The 12,500-nt window shown below is 36.6% G+C and overlaps 1 protein-coding gene and 3 long non-coding RNA genes across 6 annotated transcripts in view; 2 read left to right on the top strand and 2 right to left on the bottom strand.

The window, feature by feature from the left end:
- The window catches only part of LOC148726110 (uncharacterized), a 3,646-nt gene extending 1,771 nt beyond the window's left edge, over positions 1-1,875 (bottom strand). The window contains exon 1 of the long non-coding RNA XR_015989276.1: positions 11-1,875. This is a non-coding gene — a long non-coding RNA (uncharacterized LOC148726110). The remainder of the gene's footprint in view (positions 1-10) is intronic.
- Positions 1-3,682, top strand: part of LOC148726109 (uncharacterized) — a 9,994-nt gene extending 6,312 nt beyond the window's left edge. The window contains exons 2-3 of the long non-coding RNA XR_015989275.1: positions 1,868-2,001; positions 3,635-3,682. This is a non-coding gene — a long non-coding RNA (uncharacterized LOC148726109). The remainder of the gene's footprint in view (positions 1-1,867; positions 2,002-3,634) is intronic.
- LOC148726108 (uncharacterized) overlaps positions 1-12,500 on the bottom strand; it is a 137,922-nt gene that overhangs the window by 116,600 nt on the left and 8,822 nt on the right. The window contains exon 2 of one of the 3 annotated variants that reach the window (XR_015989241.1): positions 5,575-7,422. The exons of 1 other annotated variant lie outside the window; for it this stretch is intronic. Coding sequence is in view for 1 of the 2 variants with exons in the window: in XM_088726681.1 (XP_088582807.1) it covers positions 7,412-7,422 (11 nt within the window). In the remaining variant the exon portion in view is untranslated. Of the gene's footprint in view, positions 1-5,084; positions 7,423-12,500 lie in introns of those variants that run through there. One more of the 3 variants, XM_088726681.1, reaches the window with a different exon arrangement.
- LOC148726107 (uncharacterized) overlaps positions 7,657-12,500 on the top strand; it is a 24,733-nt gene continuing 19,889 nt past the window's right edge. The window contains exons 1-3 of the long non-coding RNA XR_015989258.1: positions 7,657-7,865; positions 8,751-9,791; positions 10,088-10,187. This is a non-coding gene — a long non-coding RNA (uncharacterized LOC148726107). The remainder of the gene's footprint in view (positions 7,866-8,750; positions 9,792-10,087; positions 10,188-12,500) is intronic.

Genomic DNA, 12,500 nt, shown 5'->3' with positions numbered 1-12,500 from the left:
CTATACTTACAGATTGAAACAGACCAATCACCACCGACTTACGCCACTTGAGTCTTGCAGCCACTAACATCACGGCAAAACTGACCAATCATTTTACACAAACTGGACTTAGAACATTCTACTGACAACCACTATTCACTTGACTCTGATGATGACTTCCACAGAGGTTGTCGCAACGTCAGTCACAACCACTGACAACAGTCCTTCTCACGACTACACTCACCCTGACGATCACACTGTAATTTCACATTTTCTTGAAATTGAAAATAAAATTTAAATTGATCTGAGAGTAACTTTTTTCAACAAGAAACATCCATTTCTTTGTAGGCTAAGCCTGAAAATTTAAGTGGTGTCAGTATGCTATAAAATGGGTGGTCAGCCTCAGTTGAGAGTTTTCTCACTTTGTAACCAGGCCTCCCTTTCTGAAAAGCCTTCCTTGGCTTCTCCCCCCCTGTCCTGGCACAAAACTCTAGTATTGTAATTCATTTTGCAAGGTAGCACAAAGTACTCATTAACCCTTAGACTGCCAAGATCTTACTGTTAACTCTCCTCTCTAGCTGCTACACATTTCCTTATAAATTAGTTGTGAGAATTTGATGTTAGATCAGGATAACAACTTCTACCTGCTGAGTTTGATTACTCTCATTACCTGTTTCCTGGATAATGTATGGAAATGATAAGGAGAAGATGCATGTTCCATCACTTATGGAAGTTCAAGGGTCAGCTTTTTTGATGACCAGAGGAAAAGTACTGGCCTGCATTCCATAAAAGAGTTTTTAATATTCTCTTTCTCCCCTACTGTGATAAGCCTCACTTCAAAAAACCTGAAAAATTTATAAGTTTTGGGCTTTCTGTGATCAGTTAACTCTCAACTCTTTCCGTTAAAAGATAAACATGTAACTTCTCTCTGCAATATCTATACATTGTCTTACAAACGGGTTGTGATAAAAGCCAACTGTATCAGGTAAAGGGAGGTATTGTGACGAAACACTAAATTCTCTTTCATAATTGCAGGCCTGCAAATAACGGCCGCTCAACGAACAATGTCCGGTCAAAATTGGGTACTGTCCGGACAAAGCCTTGGGTGGCCGGACATCTTGTCCGGTCATCTACCGACTCGTTCAAAAAAATTTTAATTTTTAACTGTTTGATAATCACAAGGGACAACAGTCATGTTTCTGAAAGAAAACAAAAAGATTATAAAAGTAGACAAATTAGTGGTCGAGACATTCCCAGCAGTCGCAAATTTCCACGATGTCATCAAGTCCTGTCGCGACTGCAAATCATCACGTCTTCCGTTATTTTATCTACTTTATTTAAGTGTTCCCAGTCAGTAGAGGGTTTTATCTTTGGCTAGATACCATAATTTACTCTTAAGTAAAGTGATTGATTGTTTGACTGACTGAATGATAGGAAAGCGCCCTCACGAAGAATAATCTTGCTGCATCGAGAATACTCCAAGTAGCATTTGTTGCAAAGTGCAAAAAGCGAGCAAACGGCTCAAAACCTGGAGAATCTGACCACTCTTAAACTCTAGCAAAAATTCACAACTGTAACTTTAAAAATAGGGCTCTGAGTTGTAAAAGAGTAGTAAAATTATTAACTTGTAATTTTTCTTGCAAGACCGACTTGGATTCAGTTTTTATTTAGTTGTGATTACTGTGCAATCTTGGTTCACTATCGCGAGAATTTCGACTATTAAAATTTGTCCGGCCGAAAAAAGGTAGTGTCCGAGCAAAAGCATGTTTGACCGGACAACGTGACCGGCGACTGCTTGTTCGTTATTTGCAGCCTCGTAATTGACAAAAAAAATGTATAGTACCCAGAGAAGACAATTACTTAATAAGATCTTGTACTTTACCTGTAGGAAAATGAAGTTCAGGTCAGGCAAAAAATGGATGAAATCAAAGGAAAGCTTACAGACAAGTCTCATGAGGTGCTTCAAAAGTGGGAAGGAAGTCACGTGACTTTATTGACATGTTTGGAAGGGATGGTCGATTGGTAAGTTTGGTGAAATCTTTCTCTAAAACAAACATTTTTCAAGAGGAAGAGAACAATAACGGCGCCTCTAAAAGTGATTAAACTTTCTATTGCTCTTAAGCAGTTATGTCCCTTATTTTCAGTATGACTGTTAAAAGAAACCTTCAACTGGTAGAGCAATCCTTTTACCTGCTGAATTTCAAGAATTCTGAGCAATTTCAGGGGTTAATATGAGGTATAACAAGCAGTAAAGTTTACCCGTTATCACGCAAAAAGGAGAACACTGCCAACGACATGCACTGCCAAGGACAGATGACCGATCCCATAAAATTCAGTCTGACAAGACCAAAGATTCTCTTATTTTTTTGTTTGTCTGTGCCTTCTTTGTTATAATAACTAAATATTTGAGAGCAAAATACTTTGTTGGTAAAACTCAGGAATGGCAGTTTTAAAAGATTAGTAAATTATGGTAATAAATTGTAAAAAGATTCATTACAAAGATTTATAAATGAAAAGAATTTTAAAAATATGTAGAATTTTGTAGTTTCAGCTTGTGAATATATTTAATCCAGTGGTGAATGTCACCTCACTTTCTACCTTTTTATTTAATCTTGTTTAATATTTTTTCAGTTGAATTTTCCATGTAATCTGATCTGTTAACCCTAACCCAAGAGATCAATAAAAACCTCTTTTTATTGTTTTTATGCTTTGTTTTCTGACAAAATTAAAATTAATCTTTAAGCTATTTATACTAAAACCCACTCTAAACTACGGTACCTTTGTAAATTATTGTAGTAATATCCAGACATAAATTGAATCCTTAGGCATTTGATGAAGTTTTAAAACTAGAAAAAAACTAATTTTAAATCTGCTTGAAGCTACAATTTTAAAGTTGCAAGGAGAGTGAATTTTGACCACTATGCAGATAAGTTTCATTAAATTGACATAACTGCTCCTCAGTAATCTATACCTGAAGTCAATAAATGAAAATTCATGAAGGATTGGGGAAAAAAAAGCCTCATCTTAGTTTCATTGTAATTTTGTGGTAAACTCTAAACATTAAATTAAATGTGAAAATTAACCTTATTTAAGTAAAGATGCTGAATTTGAATTGTTAGCAAATGAATTCCCTACCAGTACTTTTTTAAAATTTAAAATAAATTTTTTTGAAATCCAAATGGTATTACCATAATCTCTTTAAACTTTTCATTCCTTGGTCGCTTCTATGAGAAGACCTGTGTTAACAACTGTCAAGTCATTACTTCTATTAAAAGGTACTTCTGAATTAAAATAATAACAAATACATAATTTTGTTTGTTGATATATGGATTAACATTTGCTTTTTAAATTATGTGTGATCAGTTACTTAGTGAACAAAATCAAAGTAACTATCTTTTGATATTCATGTTTGCTAAGGGAGATGACTTCCCTCTTTAAAAATTGGTCAATAATTTTGGTCAATAATTTTGGGCAAAAGGTGGCCCAGCATAAATATTTTTTAATTTCTTGTTGGTTAAATGGACTGCTTTTTTTTCATTCTTGTTGCAAGAAATTTATGGATTCTTTCCATGTTTATTCCTCTATTATGCCGTATATATACCAACATGCAAATATTTCAGCTATTTGAATTTATATTTTTGCTTGTGTTCCACAGAACCAGCTAATTGGCAAAGGCAAGGACACTATATTTGATGCAGGGGCCAGTGTCAGAATAAAAAGGGCACTGTCGCCTGGACGAAACATAGACCCAATGCTGGATGTGTCTCCATCTTGTTCCCCTTCGTCATCACCCAAAGTTTCTCGCCTGTCTTTTGAGCCAGAAATTAGTGATGATGACGATGATGGCATTGATGATGGTAGTAACATGCCAATTTACACGATTAAGATATAAACACTATCTCCAATTCAAATAACTGCAAGTTATTTTTCATTATTTATAGCAATTTATCAACAAAACTGAATGATTAAATATACTATTATTCTTTTAATAATTCTGTTTTTGGTGATGAAGAAGAGAATCATTAACTTCCTCTCCAGATTTTTTTGGCATCTAGTTGGCACGCTGAAATAGATATGGATGTACCACTAAGCATGAAAAGTGTAAGTAAAGAAAGGAAAGCAAAAGAATGCCGCAGTTAACCTTGTAACTCCTAAGAGATCTGATCGTTAATTCTCCCCTCTAGCTGCGATACATTTCCTTGCTAATTTGTTACAGGAATTTGGAGTTTAATCAAGATAACAACCTCTACCTGATAAGTTAAGGTATTCTCATTACCTGTTTGCTGGATAATATGTGAATATTTAAGGGAGAAGATACATGTTTATCACTTCTGGGAAATAAGGGTCAAGATGCTAACAAGACGTGATGGATCTCTTGAGATGTAGGTTTAATTTTTTGTTTTTTTTTTGCTTTTGCATATTTATGCCAACATTGTGAAAAACAAACAAACATGATCGTGTGTGCCACTTCTATGCTGTAATAGCCCTTTTCAAAAGAGAGGTTAATGTTAAAGGTTTCTTAAAATATGAAGTTCAGTTCCATTTGGATGTGATCGTAAAGAACTATTTTCTCATTGAAATCTCCATCATTGACCTCAATGTAAAACAAAGCTTTAAGAATCTTAGAAATGGCTGACTAGCTATAGCTTTGTGATGCATTTTGGTCTGGAATAGGCTGGGGAACAAAATTAATATATCATTAATAGCAATTAATGTATCTGAAGAAAAGATTAAGGATTGAATTATTTATGTTTGTACATTACTTTGCAAAAGATTGAAAAATCTACAACATTTGAAATACACAAAAAAAAACTTTTCAAGACATGTTTCAACATGGCTTGTGTCATCTTGGTCATGGCTTAAATATACCTAAGCTTCAAATCTGAAAATAAACTTGGATACAATGTGGTTAAAATTTCTAGCTATTCATAGGATTTTCTGAAGCAGTTTGTGTTTCATTTTCTTGTCTCTTCTATAAACAAAATTAATGAAGTGGCAAACATAAATTGATTAAAACCTCCTTTCGTATAATGTTTTTCGAAGGAAATTGGAATAAAAGCAGATGTATGCAATTATAATGAAACAAAAGATCACACAGAGATGGGTCGCATTAATTTCACATTGTTTATGTCTGTTTTTGTCTTTATAGCTTGTCTATATATATACTGGTACTTTGTAGCATCAATTCTATGCTAAATGAAAGATGGTGTAGGAGACATGTCTTAACAAAGTTTTTCTTGTTTCTAGATGTCTTTTTATTACTTTGTTTGCTAATATGTACACTTTTGCACATAGGATGATCACTTGTATTATTATTATTAGTAGTAGTGGTTTCAAAAAAATTGACACTTGAAAATGTATAATTGTTATCCAGAGGCCAAGAAATGAGCAAAAGGCCATCTTCTAACAATAATTTAGTATTTTCTAATTCTCATATGAAGTCAATAAATCTAATCACTAAGTGTAGTTTGCTTTTACGAAAAAAAAAATTTCTCAACAGTACTTTAAGTATGTAGCTTGTAACCTCCATGATTTTTTAAGTAATTTTGTTACATGATGTAGTACTGATAGTTAAAAGTCAAAAGTGAATCTTACCTAGGAGCTCGCACTTAGAGGTAAATTGAAACACAATATAGAATCTTTGTCTGAAAACTGCAAGGAAGGATGATTACAAGGAATTTTTTATTATTGTTTGATATTCAAATAAACTTATTTACTATTTACTTCGTTGTCAAACCAATAGAAAATTAAAGAATAATTAATTTTGAAAATGTGTTGTTGATATTTATTTCTGTTCCTGAAAATTCTTAAATTCACATACTTTCTTTTGTTTTTTTCACCATGTGAAACCAGAGATGTCATGGAGATTTTGATTCTGTACATGGGGAAAGTTTAAATCAATACATCAGGCCCCGGTTGTTCAAAGGATGGATAACACTATACAGTGGATAAATCTCTATCCGGTGGATAGCACAGTACGTTTTGGCAACACTTATCCGCTGGATAGCGATTTATCTGTTGGATACTGTTATACGCTCTTTGAACAACCAGAGCCAGGTCTCTTAAAGATTCTCTGCTTTTTTTATCAATGTTTTTCACTAATAATCCCTGTCAAGCTCCTCTTAGTGGCATGATGAGCTTTGCCTGGCCGAAGAGTTCTTATTCTAATTCGTAATTAATGGTCACAAGAAATGGGAAATCAAAAGATACTAACAAAAATTGCTACAGAAATTTGCGTTCCTTCAATTTTGCAAGGTTTAGTGCCTTCATGACTTTAAAGTTATAAGGACAGTGGAAGAGTTTCCAATTTGTGTCAACCATTACAACCTCATAGGTGAGAGGTTACACTGCCAAGCAATATTCTAAATGGTGACATCCATCATCAAATATTTTGCACATTTACAAAACCATCTCCTAAGTTACTTAGGAATCTCAATCCGTGGTTGAGTATTGCAATTTGACACATACTTTTTCTTAGTCAAGACGAAAAGTACACATAGATTACCCCCAACCAGGGTTCAATTTTAATTCAGGTTTCTATATTTCTCTGTTCAAAAGCTGTTTTGGCATAATTTTCCCAATTCTTTTTAGAGCATTCAATCATAAAATTGTAGACAAATGGAATTAAACTGAATTTTCTTTTAAAGCTTTCAGATTTGAGATCAATTTTCACACTAACTGTGGGTTATCTTATCCCACCTTTGAACAACCTGGCCCTTGAGTACATCTCTCCTTCAATTCCCTTTTCCTCATTAGAGAAGACTGCCAAACCCTAACAATTATGAATTGTAACTTTTCAAGGCTTCAGAAGTGATGATAGGATGTTACTAAAATGAGGAATGGGGAATGGAGAATGGGAAATGGGAAATAAGAAACTGAAATGGGAAAAGGGAAAATGACATGGCAAATTGAAAATGTGAAATGAATTGTTTGAAAATTAATTGTTTATAATGCAGAATATATATTTTCAGTAGTGATTATCGATATCCCCATAACCTGTTCTAATAACATCCTGACACAGACTGTGTTTCTGACACTTGCTCAAAAATTAAGCACTAGGGCAAATATCAGCAAAGGTTGTCCGAGCCACTATATTTCGTTCATTCTAGTCACCAGCTCCTGGTGTCCTGCAACGGAAAATTTCCAGGAAAACACTTCAAAGCTTCCTACTTCACCAGCAGTAAATAACAGGGTTGACAAGGGAAGCTAACAAAACTACACACAGTGCACAGCCTACCGTAAGAACATTCACTGCTGCTGCACCAGGTTCTTTCCAGCTGGATGTTAGGATAACAACCCCAGCCATTATTGTCATCAGGTAGGTCAGAAACGATGCTAATAAAATGACCACTATCACCTTGGTAGCCCTCCTTTCCTTATTTATTTGCTTAACTTCTTCTCTTCTTGTGGTAGTTGCTCTGACTTAATTCTTTTATTCTGACCCTGTAATTCAAAAAACAAAAAAAAGAATTTGTTTAAACCAAAGTAGCTACAGAGACCATCATAATGAACAGTGAAATGCTATGCCAGATAACCGCATAGATGACGAAAATTTCTGTCTTTGGTGGCTGTTGAAATAATGTTTTGAATACTCACATTCACAAGTATTGCAAAGAACAAGGAAAAAACTACACAAGTGGTAAGCCTGTGGTTAGTCACAATTTCTTGATATCTTAACAGTCCTGGATCTAGCAAACCTAGTTCCCAGGGTATTCTCTCACACTCCTTGAGTAGGGAATAGAGAGAACCCTGAGAATGACCACAGGATATTGTCCGCATCAGTGATAATTATACTATTTTGAATCGATTACCGACCTACTGAGACACTCTGTGATGTGAGTGGTGTCTGTACTGTCGATAGGATCACACAGAGGAGACACAACAGGGTGAGCTTGATTTGCCAGATACTACTTAATGTCTGTGGTTTAAAGACGTTAGGGAAAAAGGCCTCGATCATAACAAAATTTTGTTGTGAAATTATACTTATCGAAGCCAAGATGCCTTCTCTGCCGGACTGACATAAAGGGATCATGCGGAAGTATGGGTGTTACATATGAGTTGGTTTGCCTTGCTTGTAAATCAAAATATGTAGGAGAGACGTCCAGAAGTGCGTATACTTGTGGTAGAGAACACTTCCATCCTTTAGAACGGTGACAAGAGAGCTCTGTTCTGTGGAGACATTGTTGTGAAAGCTATGATGGAAATGAAGTGGGCTTTGTAATGAATGTAATGGGGGTTTTTCGTGACGATGCAATGTTGAGGCAGATAACGGAATCTGTACTGATAAATAAGGTCGAAGAGGGAAAGTTAATCAATTCCAAAAGCGAGTGGAATTATGTCAACGTCCCTAGGGCTGTTATGACAATGTGACAGTTCTAGAGACCTGGTTCCGAGCAGCTACTTTTCGTGTGTTACTACACGACGTGCGCTTTTTTTCAAAAATTTTTCAAATTTTTAGTTTTTGCTGACGGGGTCATAAACGAAACTAGTTTTGAAGTTTTCGCAGTAGTGTGTTGAAAGTAGAAGTTAGTTGGAGTTTGTTCACTTACATGGTTTATATGGCATAACAAAATTTGTTACTTGATTAATAATATACATGAAAAAGTTACTCAGTTCTGATTGGTTAAGATAAATGCAGTTTTCAGGTAATTTAGCATAGAAGAGAGTTAATTCAGTGCAGAAGGGGGTTAATTAAGTGCAAAGAGGGTAACAAACCAGGTAGGAGTCTATTCTCAAAGAATGATAGCAAATAATTGATTTACTCAAATCAGTTTTTGCAGATAAGATGGTTTATGCAAGACACTGGATGATGTCAAACATTACAGGCAAAACTGAATGATGTTGTCTTCATGATGTTCATTTGTTGGTGCCTTGGATCAGGAACATTACTATGCTATTGTGCTCTGTCTTCTAAGAAACCAAAACTTTTTGTCAAGCTGGGAGGATTAGGAAAGTATAATTTCATAAGCTGGGTTTGGTTTTTTTTATTATTAGATTTACCAAGAAAAGATTTTTGAGTAAAGGTCATGAGAAATAGAACCTAAATTATTTTAATTGTGAAACTGAGGTAATAAATAATGCTCTTTATTCAAGGCTCTCCTTCCATTTTGTAACAATTCTATGTAAGACTAACACACCATTGAGTCAGGGAGGTTACTAAAACCATAGGCAGCAGAGCAGGGGCTCCTTGAAACAAAACTTTAGGGGGACACAGCTCACATCCCCACGTTTTTGTGCCGAAAATATTGCTAGCACAGCATAAAAAATGGTAACATTTTCATTCTTGTGATCTTTTCAAAAACCTTTATACAAGCATTGTGAAGCTTCTTTTGAACAGCTTCCACCTGTTTAGAGAAGCTTATCAACTGCAGAAATTTTCTTCATGTCTAGGAAATTAGACACTATTATTTTGATACTGTACTATCAAATTTTCTTTACTGTTTCGCAACTAAGCTCAAAATTTTACCATCTTCCCAAATCTATTGATTAAATAAATATTTGAATTACTTATAACTTTAAGTAGCATAAATAGTTTTTTTGCATAAGTTTGTCATAAAAATTCTTTCTGTTACACTCGGATCGAGATGAGATTTAATTTTTTTTAAAATATATGCTTTCTTTTCTGCACAATTTAAACTTGATATCTGAATACGTACAAATGTCTTTTAAAAAACTATTTCCATTTTGTATATTTTTAAGGTGTCTTAATGACATGACAAATCAAGATTACCCTTGAATGCAATCAAGTACTGAAACAAAGTAGAGCACAGCCCAGGAATTTTTTCTTAGGAATTTCTAAGAAATTGATTTAGGTTAGTTCTTAACTCTTATTGTAATGCACAATTGAGCACATCCACATGGAATTTGTATTATAGCGTAAACATAATGGAAACGTGTGACTTGTTACGTGGCAACATCCGGGACAGTTAGAAGAGAGTTGTTGTTGTAATTTTTAAAAAACAAAAAACAAGAAATATATTCTTCTAGAAGCGTTAGTTGTTAAGAGTTCTTTGTGGTTCTTGGAGTACGGGTAACAATTTAGCACCCCTGGTGGGACCGACTGGGGATCATAAGTTTGGAGAATAACTCTTGGATTTACTTGAAACAGAATACTTGGATTTGGAGTGGAGAATTCAGGCGAGTGACAGGCGAGCGAGCTGAGACGATCACGTGGAATTGTGAAAGGAGTTAGCAGTCAGACTCCAACGGTAAGAGTGCATCAGTTGAATTCTAGTGACAGATGAGATAATTCCGCTGTGGAGTCGATGAGACAGATAGTTTGACTCGTTCAATTTGAATATCTACACTTTGAACTACTACACATTTGTAATTTGGAGCTCCCTGCATTGTACGGCGTTTCGATAATATGGAGCAATTGCAATTGCAAGTAGAAGCGCTACTGTTTGATCAAGATGAGGGCAGCCTAGCTGAAATGATAGATCTATGAGGAAACGAGGGCGATGTAACAGGGAAAACTAAACTGCAGAGGAATAAAATTATCAGGTGAGAAGTTGAGATTAAAATGGAAAGCGATGAAAAGGTCGCACGCACATGTCTGGAACAATTACTCGCTTACGTTCAAGGAACTGTACCTCCTCTCCAACAAACTGAGGAGACAGGGGCAAAAGTAGCTGCTGGAGTAAAGAGCGAACAAACGGGCGCCCAGGGAAAGTTCAACAAAGAACAAGTCGAACAAGGGGCAGAGGATATTCTGGCTCAAATGGCGAAAACAAAAGCGGTCTCCTTGCTACTCCGCAGAGAATATGAACTTTCGGGAAAGATTGGTGAAGCAGGACAGATGGAAAAATTGACCTTTATATCCTTAATGCATCAAATAGACTCTGGTCTTAAACGTGGTTTTAAAGAAAGTGAAATTGTGGATGCCATGATTTGTGCGATATCGCCCCATAGTAATCTTAGAAGTTATGTGGAAACCTTAAGTGACCTCTCCCTCTCAAAATTAAGGAGAATTCTCCGTGTCCACTACCGGGAGAAAGCTGCATCTGTGGTGTATCAACAGCTCGCAACCGTATGCCAACAAAGCAATGAGTCACCGCAGCAATTCCTACTCCGTGCTTTGGACCTGCGTAACAAGGTAAATTTTGCCAGTCAGGAATCGGGTTGTGAGTTTAATTATGGCCTCTCCCTGATCCAGAAGAGATTTGTAAAATCATTCAAAACTGGTCTACGTGATGATATTTTAGCATCCAACTTAAGAACCACCCTTCGTACCCCAGGGCTAACTGATGAAGAACTTATGAAGCAAGTTAATGAACTAGCTTCACAGCAAGATTAGCGAACCACAAAATTGGCCACTGAACACCAAAAAAGGGCCAAAGTAAACGCTTGTGAAGTCCCCAGGGAGGGAGGAGAACAGAGAGCCAGGAACCCACGTTCAGACGAGAGCCAACAGATTCTTTATGAAATCCGGCAGATGAAATAAGAAATTAACGCCCTCAAAGGTAGAGTTACTGCCCAAAGCGGTCAGGTGGCAGAACCAAACTGGGGCCGATCCCCTTACAGAGACCATAAAGGTGGTTACCAGCCAAAGAACCCAAGCTGGGGATGTCAAAGCTGTAAGAGCGTGGGACAGGGGAGAAATGTGACCATTGTTTCACTTGTGGTATCTCTGGACATGTAGCTCGTGAGTGTACTAGAAGAAGGAATCAGGCTAGTCGTCTGGGAAACGACCAGCGACTATTCAGGTGGGACACAGAATAGTCGACAGTAACAGATACAAGTCCCATCGATGTAATGGCTGTGGCCAAGTTCAGTTGGAGAGGGTAAAGTTGTTACAATGTTCAGACTGTGAAATGGTCAAATACTGTAGTCAGGCTTGTAAAAAGAAACACTGGCCAGACCACAAAATGTTATGTACGGTGATTTCACACCTGTCAAACAAAGCGTAGCCAAAGACCCTGGACCCCGGCGATGCTACCTTTGTTAGTTATCTGACACCACGACAGCATGCCAGAGTGGTAGGATTAGTGGGGAAAAGATGCGCTGTTAAAAAAGAAATCAGTGGTTATTCTGTAGATGTACTGTGGGACACTGGGGCCCAGGTTTTGATAATAACCAACGACTTCCTGAGGAGGAATTTGCCTGGTGTTGCTGTTAAAGATATTTCGGAATTACTGAACATTGATCTGAACTTGACTGCTGCTAACGGTAGCGAGATGCCATTCGTTGGATGGGTGGAGCTAAACTTCAGACTGCCGTCTTACAAACATGATTTGAAAGTTCCATTTCTAGTTACGGAACAACATTTGGACTCACCGTTGATTGGGTTTAATGTTGTAGAAGAAATTATTAGAGATAGTAATGGGGAGGCGGTGTTGTCCCAAGCTGTCATCTCCGGCTTCCCTGACCTTGACAGCCAGACGGCTCCGGTGTTTGTGAATTTTATCAAGAATCTTAAACAGGAGGAACTTTGCTTCGTTCGAACTAGTAAGCGTGACACTTCTATACCACCAAAGCAGAGTAAAAAAGTCACCTGCAGAGCAAACACGGGACCAGTGGGA

Source organism: Stylophora pistillata, chromosome 7, assembly GCF_964205215.1.
Source record: "Stylophora pistillata chromosome 7, jaStyPist1.2, whole genome shotgun sequence".
In the NCBI taxonomy this organism is placed as follows: Eukaryota; Metazoa; Cnidaria; class Anthozoa; order Scleractinia; family Pocilloporidae; genus Stylophora; species Stylophora pistillata.
This window is presented reverse-complemented; position numbering and strand designations above follow the sequence as displayed.